Genomic DNA, 15,136 nt, shown 5'->3' on the forward strand with positions numbered 1-15,136 from the left:
CACAGAATTAAAAACTGAACTGCAGACCTCCAGTCACGTACAAGGACGCCAATGGATGGTTGATGATGCATGATGTTTTGGTTAGAGGGACCACTTGGAGAAAAAAAACAGCAGCAGCAGCATCCCTGGAGTCTTTTATCCGACTGTATATATTAATCCTTTCTCTGTGCATCTACAGTATAATCTTCTTGACAATGTTTGCATATATGGCGAATCTCTGTCTCTGCCTGTCTGTGTTTGTCCCTATGTCTCAGCTTGGGGGCGGGTGGGGTGGGCAGGGTTCACATCTGTCAATCAATTGGCGGGTGTGTGTAAACCTCAGGCTCAGAACTGTGCGTACGCTCCTCTTTTAGGACCTTCAGTGTGAGAGCGGAGAGTCAGATGGTTTATCTCATAATGAGGTGTGAGGAGGTCTTCTGTCTGTCTCTCGTGTGTTTCGTCATTATCCATTCATGGCAGGCAGACCGTTATTCAGTACGATAATAGTAGGACGCTCACACTCGCAGGTGTTTGGAAAGGTGGGCTCCCTGGATCGCGGGAGGAGAGACAACTTAATGTTTGTTGTAAGGCTTGATTTAAATATAGTTTAAATTTTTATATTGTTTTGAATGTGACGCAAATGCAGATTTCTATAGATTACATCATCTTTGGAGTATATTATGTGCATTTATTTTGGTCTTTTTTTTTGGAATGGAAAAACAAGCAAAGCTTAACAGACATGAGGTGATTTTAAAGAAGTGTTTTCATGTATATTCAGGTTAATTTTTTTTTCATGCAGTCATTTTCTTTTTCTATGACTCCCTTCAGTGCATTTCGAGTGATTTGCATATGGCACTCTGCAGAAATTGCAGGGTTTTGGGAGTCGATCAGTTTTTGTAGCCTGTGTTGGGGAGGTGCCATCCTGCGGATGTTTTAATGCCCTTCAAGGGGCTTTATTTTGAAACCAAAATGGCTTGTTTTGAAATCCATATCACTGCACTTTTTCCACAATGCTTCATGAGCTGATGAAAAAAATGTGCCAAACGACTGTAGGAGAATGTCCTTGAACCAATGAAAAGCTTGCGTGATGCTCGCTGGCTGTTCCACAAACTAAAATTGGTACGTTTTAACGGGCGAGTGGCGGCATATTTGAGAGGGTACAAAAATGTGACCAAATTCAGGTGACATGGAACAAGTAAGCCACGAGGCAAACGATCCGACGTCATTGACGATATGCCTCAGAGCTACTGACCGGCGACGGCCGGTACTGTGTTTTGAAACTGCTAACCCATTTCTCAAAAATAGGGTGGCACCTCCGCCAGTCCTAAATATCCATGTTTTATTCAGGGGTTTTATATTTTATTTTAACGGTAGCTTTTCAGTCACTTCGTCAGTGTTCGCTTCATTCAGTTGCTTGTGTGTCTGTTCCGTAGCGGTGAATTTTGTGTATGGGTGAACACAGGTTTCGAAAACGCAAGAGGGCGATTGATGGGAAGAAACAAAAGAAAAACAAACAAACAAAAATCTAAGTATATATGTGTATATGAAATGAAAACAAATGAGCTTAGGTTTATTTAAAAGACTTTACGACTTAGACACAAAAAAATCGACTCGGGAAGGGATCGGGTTCGATGTTAGTTCAACTATTTGTGGTGAGAATCAGCTCAGATCTTGCACATAAAAGTTTAGATATTGTACCTACGAGTTACAGATTATTATTTTTGTTCGTTTAATACAGGTCTCTTGCGCTCTTTCATATTTATTGTCTGGTCGGGGAGCTAGTCCCTCTGTGCGTTGGTTTATCTTGGGCACGGAGCTGTCGAGTATCTGGGTTTACAGTCAACCAAAACTCTCTATTTTTCATGTGCCACAAACAAACGCAAATACTACTGTCTGGGGTTATTACCGTTACGCTTATGATGATGATGATGATGATGATGATGATTATAATTATTGATAATATTATTCAATGAATGATAATTGTTATTAAAATTATTTTCTTTTGTTTTCGTTTTTCAGAACAGCTAGGAACATGTGTGTTGGACTGCTTATAAAAACAGTTCAGAAATAAAAGCCCCTTTTTCGTGTTGCCATGTCTGTCGTCTCCATGCTTTCAAGCCACTTCATTTTGTGAATTATCCTGTTTGTATCAGACCAAGGACACTCTTCATTGTGAGATTTATAAACTTAAATCTCCATTAGCCAACTTTCAGGGCATGTTAAAGCCATTTGGAGGGACTCATCCTCACTGGAGCTCAGTGTGATTGAGCAGTGCATTAGTGTTCTGGCGTGAACAGTCCTGGACATCCTTCTCTATCCTGCAGCTTTAATCAAAGCTCAAATAATTTAAAGGCTTCTTGAGGTTTATTATCCTTGCCGTATTATAATATCTGTCCTCGATTACCTCTCTGAATGGGAAAAGGCTAAATGGTGTTTTTAACTTCACTGACTGAAACTGCACTGGCCTTGAAAGTATTTGGACACTCAAGCCGCAAATGTCTAAATGTCGTTTGATAAGAAAATCAAACCGAGTGTTATCTGTGCTCAAATGCTGCTGGACCTGTTGATTCAGTTTTTCATAAACAGCTTGTGCTTTCTGTAAAGTAAACGCTGTTATGCAATTGCAATCATACATTTTTAAAGTCAGCATGAATTCCCCCCCCAAAAAAAGGAATGCATTTGTAACTTTATTTTGTCAGTGATTCAAATGAAAACGTCTGTAATCTTTCATAAAAATTTAAACATCTGGTCACCATTTTTTTCAAGATACAGTCAATTCCTGATACATCAGCGGTTCTCAACCTGTGGGCTGGAGCATTAAAATGAGAGAAAAAAAATAAACAAATTTTTATTTTTTTTGGGGGGGGGGGGCAGTTCCTACTGCTTTGATCTGGCTATATGAGGTTCGCCTAATTTTAAAAGTGATATCTAGACCTGGATAAAGTATATTTTAATTTTATTGAAAGGATAGCCCCTTGAGATGTAACATCTCATTTTCAAGGGGGTCCTAAAAGTCATATAAATAAGTGTGTATAACTCTTTGGCCATTTTATGAAGAAAATAATTTTTCCCCTGTAGGCCAAGCTCCTTACAAGTTTAATGGTTTATTAAAAATTGATTATTTTTTTTATATATATATGAATACATTAAATCACAAACCAACTGTGAAAACCCATAAAATGATGAGGCCTTCAAATATTTTTGTGAACAATTGTTTTTGACTTTTTATGATATCTTGGGGGCAACTGGAATTTTTTTTTTCTTCAATAATACTGGGATTATTAGTTCAAATAAATAAACTTGGTGGCATAAACACAGTAGCTATGTTTAAATGCATCAAAATAAGTGGATTATAATCTCATTGATGGACTGCGAAGCCTTCATATAAACACATCAGATCAGAAGGGATGGTGTAGACCTGAAATAGTTTAATCAATATAATTTTTTTTTTTTATTGTGTAAACACTTGAATCTGACTATTTTTTCAGTTGGATTAGAAAATACTATGCACGCATTTTCTGCGCAATGATATGCAGGATAGAATAGAATATACTTGTATTGTCCAAATTTTGGGAAATTTGTCATGGGTTCAAATGACATAACCAGCAATCAACACCCACAACACAAATCACATGGTTTAATACAATACTAAATAACGAAACGATCCAAATAAATTACGGTCTACTACATACAGTACGAAGTCTTAAAAATCCCATATTTTGAAATTCTCTGTCTAATAATTCAACTGATTTTGGCACAGAAGAGTTTTGATTTGATTGATTTACACGCAGAAATTCTAAATATTCTCCTCAAGTTACAAGATTCTCATTTGAAGTTTTCTTGGCTTCTTTATTGTAGATGCCCCATACAACGAATGCATCTCATGTCATGTGAACTGAAGTGTTTGGAATGCACTTGCATATGTGAATCATTATAGTGTTTATTCATTTCAGAATCTAAAATCAAATTGTATCCATTCCAGTTGAATCTGCCTAACCAATTTCAGCTGATTTAATGAATGCGCCTTCTGAAAAAGTGAGACTTTTCGTGTGAAATTGATTTAAAAGATGATAATCAAGTCTGCTAAAGATTACATTTATAATGATGAAGATCATCTTGAGATCAAAATGATGGCTCCGCTCCACCCTTATGAAAACCGCAATGTCCATTGGCCTCCGGCAGTTCCTCCCAGAGATCATGACTGTGCTGATACGCTTGTGTCCTCTCTCTAATTCTCTCTGACACTTCCTCCCGCAGCTCACCTCCCACCCCTGCATCTCCCAGCTGAGTCTGTCCATCAAACTGTAACGCTAGTCATTAGCAAGCCTGCAGACGTATGACTTGTGTGCTTTTTCTAGCTGTTTCCAGCACTGCTTTCGAGACAGATTTCCAGCGTCCAAACTGAGTCATTCTGGACGTCCAGCCTTGACAAGGTGTTCAGAAACATTGCTGCCTGTGTAATCCAGCACGTTTTAAAATCATCCAAATCAGACAACGCATCGTCGGATCCCCAACATGTTAAAGTCGAAATAATGCCCCCCCACCCCCGTTTACTGCACTCAAGTGTTTCCCAAACAGGGTAGTATGTCCCACCTCTTCTAGCCGCGGGATATTTATAGCAGAGTCTTGTGTTAACTCAGCTGCCATGCTTATCTCTGTGTGTGTGTGTGTGTGTGTGTGTCCTGCCACTCTATTTCAGATTGTAGCTTCACCCTCTCAGGGACAGTGAGACTGTGTACCTTGCTTTTGGCCTCTTAGTTTTTCCCCAGAGTTTCACACATACATTTCTCTCATTGGATATATTCTTCCACTCCATCGAGGAACCATCACAAGGTATGCCTTTTGGTTTTTCATATTGACTCCCAAAATCTGTTCTTTTTGTAGATCCTGTGATTTATTTATAGATCCCGGACCCTCGCAGACACCCATGTCCCGTACGGTCGGTCTTGAGTTCTCCTTATGAGATTCAGGACTTCGAGCCATTCGTCTAGGCCGTGGTTTGTTCTGGTTGGGAAATGAGAGTCCTTGTGTTTGACTAAACTTGGTGCTGGCTCCTGCTGAAATCTGAGCTCCCAGGATCATTTTCTGCCTCTGACTAATTTGTTTTGTTGTTTGCCGTGTAATGTTGAAGCGGATGACAAGATGTGGAGGTTCGACAGGATTGGAAATGTGAATGCAGTGTCATGAGTGTCCTGCGAATTAAACTTCACGAGTCGGTCTTCATGTGCATTTGCATTAAAATGAAGTGATTGCAGGAAGCAAGTGTTTATATTATGGCTGTCATTTGCAAAAAGATAAATGAAAGTTTGACATAGTCCATGATATTTGATGATTAATATATATATATATGGTACTATTACTGTAGTGCATTTCTAAAATTGTGGCGTTTTCCATGGTAACAAGGTCAGAGATTAATTAGGGTAAAAAAGCCCAGGAATTAAAATTGTTTGTAATATCTGATATTTTTAATGTGTCTTATATTTTAAATATTCTATTCTAGAACTAGTTAAATGTTTCAGAACGAAAAAAAAAAAAATTAAGTTCACTCCTTTAGACTAAGAATTTGTCAATGAATGGATGAGATATCTGGCAAAAGGATATAAGGTTAGAAAAAAGTATACCCAGAAAAATCTGATTTTAATGGGACAAATATTTAACTACAGTATAGTAAAAGTTGATTTGATACTGGTAAAAAAAAATAAAAAATAGGACCATAAGTGATGGATTCTTTTAACTTATTTGTCATAGTAATACATGAACACTAGTTTTGCTTGGTTGTTGCAGTAAAATAATATAAATTGTTCATCATTAGTCATCATATTTTAATTCAAGTCATTTCATTTCATTATCAGCTGTCTGTGTTGGTTGATTCCTTGGAGTTTGCCAAATGTGAGTTTACAGCATCTTAAGTGAACAAAGTGTCAACAAAATAAATAACTGCTGGCTGAACACTGACTTGGAAATGAGTTCCCAGTCGATTCCTGCCATCCGGCCTTCATTAGACTCGGCTTCTGGGTTTGTTTTCGTCGTGTGTTTGTGTTGCTGGAGCGGGTGATCTGTGTTTATCATGAAGCGAATGTCTCACTGAAGACTGTAGAAGAACATAATCTCTTTCATTTAGTGCCTTATTGCCTGAAGAAGCTCAGCTGGATTTATCATCAACAGCCTTATTCTAGATTTGTTTTGTATATGCCTGTGCAAAACTCACTGTCATGGTGCCAGGTTGTTCTGGGGTTTAGCAGGTTTCTAGGGTGTTTTTGGTGGTTTCTGGAGCATTACTCAAAACATAACATACTCCGTTTCATACTGTACATGTGACTTAGGTTCTTCCTTCCCTCTAAATGCATGGAGTTATGTGTCGAGGTCTAATATTTATATATAAGCAACAGCACTAGTGATCCTCGGCTCCTTAGCCAGCGCCACTATTAATTACACCCAGATCTTCTGCATTACAGTATGTTTTCTGATCGATGACCTCTGTTACCTGCCCCGGTCAGCCGGCCCGCTCATTCTCTCCTGCTTTATGTCGCTCTGGGTTAAACTGCTTGTGAAAGAAGAGCAAAAAGTGAAGTTTTGTTTCATTTGAAATGTTATGAATAAACATCTCACAGCAGCAGATGAACACACAGAGATGTTTTTATGTGTCGAATAATTTGCATAATGAATCCTGTATCTGCTAATGTCTTTTTCACCAGTTTGCTCAGATTTCACACACAAATTCTGGATTTTAAGAAACCGCATTTATTTAGACTGAATCACTTGACAATTCGACCATGCAAAAATACACTTTTATATAGTTATATTATATGATTATATATATTTTTATATTTTATTTATAATTAAGAATTCATTTTTAGTTGTTTAATTGAAATGTTTTATATATAAAATTATAACTACATATAATTAGTAAGTATATATGTATAAGTAAGGTAATTATTGATTATATTTACTATACATTTATATAAGATTGCATTTATAGAATTATATTAATTGTTTGACTATTTATACAAAATTACATTTTCATAAAATGGTAATAATATTTTATAAAATCTTTATAATATTAAAATATATAATCACCTGTAGTAACTGAGTATTTTTCTAGAACATTCATGGTAAATGTAAATAGTTCATGGTAATACTGGGAAAAGAATTCCACAGCCTGCAGTTAGTAAATGTTAAAGCTATACACATTAAAGCTATAAGCCTTTTTCATACCAAGTACTTTTTTTTTTTTTAGGTTTGCATGCAGGATGATGGAATATATTATTATTAATTATTTATATAAATTTTACAGTGTTTAATATTACTTACTTTATTTGTATTAAATAGGACCCAGAGACCCATTTCTCCATGAGATTCATCCCAGTATGTTATGATTATTTTGTCTCTCTCTCTCTCTCTCTCTCTCTCTCTCCATCTTCAGGTCCACAGTGTCACTGTTTCCATCCTTTGCTGCACTTTGTGTCCTCACTCATATCACACCTGGCTGTGATCTCTCCGGCCGACCTTTCACCCCTCGTCCAGCCATGGCTCTCTCCTCACGCTTAAAACTCTGGGAACAGAAGGGAGGTGCAGGCCTGGAGCTCAGCTCAACTAACCCGACTGCTGCTTGACTCGCCGTTTATTAACCAGCACCAGTCCACCGTTTAATTACTGCTCTTTCTGAGATGCTTGTAGTCTGGCCTCAGTCTCACACAGACCACACACTGACATTATCTTTAATATGAAAGTCAAAAGACTGCCTGCGTCTCTTTAAGTCTCTGTAACCCTCCTGTTGCAGGTATTAGACATACAAGTACAGCTACTGTAAAAGAGGAAAGACTGAAATCTGTGCTTGTCAATATTAAATTATAACTACATCATCAAATCTAACAACAATAGTATCAAATGTTGCTTCTCTTGTATTAGGCTATAATTAAAACACATGAAGTTCCTGAGATTACCTGCAAAGATCAATTAGCAATTTATTAATACATTTCCTATGACTCAAGTTAGGCCATCATGTTTGTTTGCTAGCATTATCTTCATTTTCATTTGGTAGCTGGTAGTTTAATTTGGACAAAGTATATGTAGAATGTATGCTAGATACGTTGTAAAAAAAAAAAAAAAAAAAAAAAAATATATATATATATATATATATATATATATATATATATATAAATGTTCTTATTTAAAAAAAATTTTTTTTTTTTTTTTACAATCATAAAATACTTTTTCAAACTAAAGTTTGGTGTGTGTGTGTGTTTTTAAACTCACTAAAGCTTGATAGAAGAGTCACGTTTATTGCCAAGTACTGTATGAATACATGTACGAGGAATTTGTTTTGGTAAATGTAAATATTTACTAAAGGTTATTTGGATATATATAAAATATATATATATATATATATATTATAAATGATAGCGACATATACTATATGTGTGTGTGTGTATGTATATATATATATATATATATATATATAAACATTTTTAGTTTTTGCTCTCTATGGGGCTCCACTGCTTGTGTCTTGAGTCTTAGCACTGGTGCCGTAATTCTGTAAATCAAGGGTTTTAACTCGACCTGAATCTGTCATGGGGTGCTAAACTAAGCCAAATAAATGACTTTAACAATTGTTTCCAGCTGCCATGTGCACTTAACTATATGTGATCTTGGACCACAAACCCAGTCATAAGGGTCACTTATTTTTTAAAGTTTTGAAATTAAATTTTTTTGAAATTGCATTGATGTATGGTTTGTTGGGACAATATTTGGCCGAAATGTAACTATTTGAATATCTGGAATCTGAGGATGCAAAAAAAAAAAAAACTAAATATTAAGAAAAAATCCTTTAAAGTTGTCCAAATGAAGTCCTTAGCAATGCATATTACTAATCACTCAAATTTACTTTTGATAAATTTATGGAAGGAAATTTACAAAATATCTTCATGGAACATGATTTTTGGCATAATTATTATATTTTTTTAAATATAATTTTGACCCATACAATGTATTGTTGGCTGCTGCTACAAATATACCCGTGCTCCAGGGTCACATATAACAGCACACAAGTTTCATAGGCAGTTTAAGCTAGCTGGTATTGCGGACTGAATGCTCTCGGTCATGAAGTGCAGTTATTGTAGACTGTATCTAGAGTTTCAGCTCTGCTGGCCTGCTCACATGTGTTTAATATCACTGCAAGTGCTGCTAATAGAGTGGCAAGGGCATCAGTGGAAACATTCAGCGTGTATATGGGGCACTTACTAAAAATATTATGGTTAGAGTTCGCTCTCATAAACATTTACCATGGTTTTAATATGGTACAACTAGCTGTGTTTTGGTAGATGATTCATGGTATATAGTCATGCTAATATTGGGAAAGTAAGGTTATAATTTCACAATAATTTGTCGTAGCCTGTAGTTGCTAAATATTAAGCTATATCAAATACTGTTTTTGTTATATTGATTTTTACCTGTGGTCACTATGGTCGCACTACAAATTAGTGCTGTTGAGCGATTAATCGCATACAAAATTAGTTTTTTCTTACATAATATACTGAGTTTATTTATTATGTTTATAGAAATACACACACATACAGTATATATTTTGAATATATATATATATATATGTATACATAAAAAGGAAATATAAGTAAACTTATCAAAATTACATTTATATAGGTTTATATTAGCTATATTTCATAAAAACAAATATATATGCAAAATGTGCTTTTTTTTACATGAATGGAAAAATAATCATTGTTTTCGTTTTGTAATTTAAAAAAAAAAACTTTTTTTTCAGATTAAACAAAAAACATTCTTAAAACAATACTTGTGTAAAATATTATAAAAAATGTTAATAAGAAAACGCATGTCTGCAGTGTGAATGTTGTTTCCTTCTAAACATTTCTCATGTGATTTTGTGAGTTGTTTGTTTGTGTGGAGTTCATGACTGGAGCTCCTGTATTCCTCATCTGTCTTCAGATCAAGGAGGAGAAGAAGCCTCCAGCCGCTGCCACCGCCACTACACCGCCTCCTCCTCTCTCCGCCGTCCCGGGAGGATTCCTCAAACAGCTGGTGAGAGAGACCGAGAAAGAGACGCGCCACAAAGAGCCAGAGCTCAAGGAGGAGAAGACGGTGAGATTCTGATGGAAAAACCTGCTGGAAAAGTAGCTTATTTAACACTGAAGCGGGTGCTTCCATCTTCCAGGATGATTTACCAGATTCCAGACAACATATTCTTCAGGATAACATTCTTTAAAACTGCTATCTAACTTTAAGAATGTTTAAAATCCCAAAAACTTTATTTAAATGTTCAAAAGACAGAACTTAGGAATAATTTAAATTCCTGAAAGGAATGTTCTTGGAATGTGTGAATTCCTGAAAAGCTGAGTTAAATAACCTCTGGGTTCAGATAACCTCCACATTGTCTTAAATCCCCAAAACTAAGATGTTTAATGACTTTATTATTTTCAATTATTAAGCAATACAACATAACATATACAGAAGTACATGAATATAAGAAAAAAAAGTTTTTCAATCTGTAGTACACTACAAAGATGCTCTAAAGATTTTTTTTTTTTTTTGTGAACTGTTTCGAAGAATGTTGCTATACAAGCGTAACTTTTTAATATATCTAAGAAAAATGTTTAAGATGTTCTTAAAATATTCGCAAATTTCAATAATTACGCTTAAGAACATTGTTAGGAACTTGGTATATTTGAAATTTTTAGAATTCATCTCAAGAAATGTCTTAACTTCTTAAGAATAAACAATGTTCTTACATTTTTTTTAAATAATTCCAAGAATCGGAATTATTAGAATTGATATTGAGAAACATCTTACCTTTTTCCCTAAGGCAAAAAAATTATTAAAAACTTGATAATTTTTCAAGAATATTGTCATGAAATTGTTTTATCTAAAGAAATGTCTTAACATCTTCCTCAGGAAAAAAAAGTTCTTAAAATATCAGTGTTTTCAAAAATGGCATTTATGAGTTAAGAAATGTCTTAACTTCTTTCTTAAGAAAAAAAAAGTTGTTCTTAAGAAAGTATTTGCAAACTTTTAAATTATTGCAGTTGGGAACATTCTTACCAACCTTAAGAAATGTTTTCCTAAGAAGTTTCTTCACTGACTTATGATTTATTAACTCACCATTATGAGCTGGTTTACCAGCATGTGAGGGCTTGTTTTGAACTGAAGATGACTTGCATCAAGCTGCTTGTGTTTTAATGCCCCTCACAGCCCAGGAAACTCAGCGACAACCTGGTCCAGAACTTCTTACTTCCTGACCAAACTCCACCGATACTGGAAGCAGAGATGGCGCTTCGAGCGGAGCAGCTGGTGAACGGGGAACGTGGCCGCCACACCGCATTGACAGAGAAGAAAACATCCTCCCCCAGGAGGATAATGTCACCCGACCCAAAAAATCCAAAAACCAGCTCAAAGTCTACCACTCCAGGGGTCAGCCGGCAGGAGCAGACGCCTAGCCCCAGGACAGAGACAGTGAAAACTCCAGCACCACCGCTGGAAAAAGAGGTGAAGAAAGAAGTAAAGGTGCAACAGGAAGTGAAACCCCCGAAACAGGAAGTGAAAGAGCCGAGGCAAGAGCCTGAGGGTCAGATCACTGTAACCCCCATAAGAGAGAAGCCCCAGGTTCCAGTGGTAGGTAGACCATCACGAACACATCACTGCTATATTAGCGTGATGCTTTACATGTCTCTAGCACCTTCACCATCAACAAAAGTAACTGTTTTTGTCAAATTTTAGAAAATTTCTGACCATAGTTTTCTCTAAGCTTTCAGGTTTTTGTAAAGCTAAAAACATTTTGTCACATTCTTAATGTTGCCTTCTGGTATCTTATAGTTTTTTAATAATTAAATAACAAGTTTAATATAATTGACTTATAACTGACACTAAGTGAGACTTTCATGTAATTGTGACTTTGTATCACAATGTGACTTAATTTTTCACAGTTTCACAGTTTATCTCAATTCTCACAAAATTGTGTTTTTTTTTTCTTAGTTGAAACTTTCTCACCTTTTTTATTTATTACTCGGAGATGCAAGTCTGCTTAATATTCATTCAGTCAAAACTAGATTTTTATTTTGGTTATATTTTACTTTTTGGGTTATACTATACTGTGAGATTGCTGGTGCTCACTTTAACAATATTTTGTATTATTATTTTGTATTATATATATATATATATATATATATATATATATATATATATATATTACGTTTCAAGTATCTATTAATTTTTTTTTAGCTTTAATTTATCATAAATATTTTTAATTTTAATTTTAGTAAGGGTAAAATTAAAATTAAATTAAACCCCCCCCCCCCCCCCTTTGTATACAGTATAGCTTTAATTTATTTCCATTTTAGATTTAGTAATTTTAGTACTCCAACTTGTTTATTTCAGATTTAATAAATATTTTTGTTTCTTTATTTCAATTAACAAAATTTAGTTTTTTAAATTTTAGCTAATAAAACACTGGATTGTAGAAAACTATTTTCTCTTTCTCTTTCTCTCTGCAGAAGGATGTGTGGTATGAAGCTGGCAAAGTGTGGTATGCTCACAAAGACGGTTATACACTCGGTTAGTCACCTCTTACTTGATGCTTGAGCATCCACTTGGCATTTAAGAGAAAATCTGTTAAGTACGGAGCCCCGCACATGACATGCAGGAAAAAAATAGTAGGCTAAATCGTGTGTACGATTTACTAATTCGTTCCCTCAATGTACTAAAACGTGCACACGATTACTGTTGCGTTCCCTCAATTTACAATTTTGTACACTTGATTTATGAATAGTGAGCACGATTTACTATTGCGTTCCCTCGATTTGCTAAATCGTGCACACAATTTAGCAAATCGAGGGAACGCAATAGTAAATTTAGGGAACAAATTAGTAAATCATGCTAACATAATATTAATCGTGTGCACGTTTTAGTACATTGAGGGAACGAATTAGTAAATCGTACACACAATTTATTATTTTTTCTTGCATGTCATGTGCGGGGCTCCGTAGTTAAGGACACATTGTTTGGTATTTTTTTGGTAGTTGTTGAACTGGTTTATCATTCCTGAAAACATGTCTGAACACTAGACCAGCTCTCCTGTGGTGTTGAGTTACAGGTTATTATTAGCGTGTTGCTTTAGAGGATGCTATTAACATGTGGCCTTATTATTATTTTTGGTTCTATCCCAGAAGTCACTGTTTTCATACTATGTAAAAGCCACCTCATTGCTTTCAGTGTCAGCTCTTGCTGACAAAAGCACCAATAAAGTAATTCATATGAGTTGTTGCACTTTTTTAAGATGTCACAAACTTGTACACAAAATATTGGATTAACATTGAGTTTTACAGTGACCTTTGACCTGCCTGGCCTCTGATTTGTCTCATTAGCCACTCAGCTAAAGCCGGACGAAGGCACACCGGAGCTCCCTGATGGCAGGGTGAGGGTTCGACTGGACTCTGATGGATCCGTCCATGACGTTTCCCAGTATGAGATTGAAAAGGTGAACTATTTAACGCTATTAAGTAGGGGTATAATGGTACACAAACATGATGGTTCGGTACATACCTCAGTTTTGACATTATGGTTCAGTACAGAAAAAGACATCAAATTCCTTTTTTTTCATTTTCATTAAACAGTGGTTTACTGAAGAAATTACTGCTCTCTTTAAATGCAATTATAGTCACAATTTTATTAAGGATAAAAATCTAATGCTCGGAAACTATATTGGAAGCCCTATTAATCTGCACATTACTATGAAACAATTACAATGAACAACAGATCCCGAAGTATTACATTCAAACGCTATTTTAGATATAATAATAAACACTCAAAAAAAAGTATGCAAACATGTAAACTGCACATGAAGCTGTTTTTACATTGTCTAAATGTCATTGCACACATTTTTGCACGTTAGAAAATTAATACGACCTCTTGTTGTGTCAATCACATTCGTCCGTCTTAAAAATATTGAGATCAGGTTCGATTTTATGCGTTTTCACCTCCATAGCAAGCATTTAGATAGGAAAGAATGATGAATATGGAAAAGAAAATGGATATGAAAATTACGGACTCAATGTGCAAGGACCTTAAATCTAATTATAAACTTTAAGACATATTTACTTAAACATCTGTATTAAATAATTAAGGCATCACTAACAGGTTAAGTGGAATATAATGAATATATAGACTTATGTAGTGCATGTATTTAGTGAAATGCTCTTCTCTAGAATTTATCTCTTTAGTGAACTAACGAGCTGTTGACAATGAATGACTTTCCTGAGGTAAATGTAAGTAGTTGATCAGTACACATGGATGTGTGTACAGTTACTCCCCTACTTTTAAGTCATCCTGATGTGCGTGACCAGTGTTGAGTTTTGTTGGTGGCTGTGTTCAGCTGAACCCACCTGAGCTGGACCTGTGTGAGGACTTGTGCGACCTCGTGAGTGTGAACGAGTCGAGCGTCCTTCACACTCTGACCAGTCGAGCTAAAGGACATCTACCACTGACTCACGCTGGGCCCAATCTACTGGCTCTGTGGCCTCCGCTGTCCTCGCCAGGGAAGGTAAGAGCAGTGTATTTACAAACCCATCCGTGAGACCTGTATGATCACGGGTAGTTTGACATTAGTTAGAGTAGTTACATACAGCACATTAGTTGTAAATTAGTTTGCTTATTAAATAGAAAAAGTACCATTGCATTTCTGTGTTTTGTGGTCATAATACTGAGTTTTGGACTATTAAGAAATGAATTGAGAATACCTTTTTTAATTCAGTTCGGTTGCTGAATTTCTATCAAGGTATTTGTTAATTGAGGTATTTGTAACAGTCATTGTACATGAATTATGAAATATTATATTATTTATAGAATATATTGTGCATTGTTAAAATATAAAGCTTATATTATGTATTTTTTTATATTAGTGGTAAGCTATTGTTATATATACATTTATTTTCTTTACTTTTTTCTTTATTTAATCAACTTTATTTAATCAAAAATTATAAATAAATGTATTTTAAATTCAGTTCAGTTGCTGAATTTCTATTGAGGTAGCGTTCAACATCAAATTTTAATGTAATTTATGTGTGTGGGTGTGTATATACATACTGTATATACATATTTTTATGTATTTATAAATATCAGTGATAGGCTATATTTA

The 15,136-nt window shown here is 35.2% G+C and overlaps 1 protein-coding gene across 2 annotated transcripts in view; it reads left to right on the forward strand.

Annotated features, from left to right (window-relative positions):
- The first annotated feature begins 4,575 nt into the window (after positions 1 to 4,575).
- LOC132127862 (unconventional myosin-XVIIIb-like) overlaps positions 4,576 to 15,136 on the forward strand; it is a 47,075-nt gene continuing 36,514 nt past the window's right edge. Inside the window, exons 1-7 of one of the 2 annotated variants that reach the window (XM_059540048.1) lie at positions 4,576 to 4,812; positions 7,403 to 7,542; positions 9,938 to 10,092; positions 11,200 to 11,619; positions 12,498 to 12,558; positions 13,368 to 13,480; positions 14,375 to 14,542. In XM_059540048.1, the coding sequence (XP_059396031.1) occupies positions 7,506 to 7,542; positions 9,938 to 10,092; positions 11,200 to 11,619; positions 12,498 to 12,558; positions 13,368 to 13,480; positions 14,375 to 14,542 (954 nt within the window). In that variant the 5' untranslated portion in view covers positions 4,576 to 4,812; positions 7,403 to 7,505. The remainder of the gene's footprint in view (positions 4,813 to 7,402; positions 7,543 to 9,937; positions 10,093 to 11,199; positions 11,620 to 12,497; positions 12,559 to 13,367; positions 13,481 to 14,374; positions 14,543 to 15,136) is intronic. The other variant, XM_059540047.1, reaches the window with a different exon arrangement.

This window comes from Carassius carassius, chromosome 45 (genome assembly GCF_963082965.1).
Source record: "Carassius carassius chromosome 45, fCarCar2.1, whole genome shotgun sequence".
Lineage (NCBI taxonomy): Eukaryota > Metazoa > Chordata > Actinopteri > Cypriniformes > Cyprinidae > Carassius > Carassius carassius.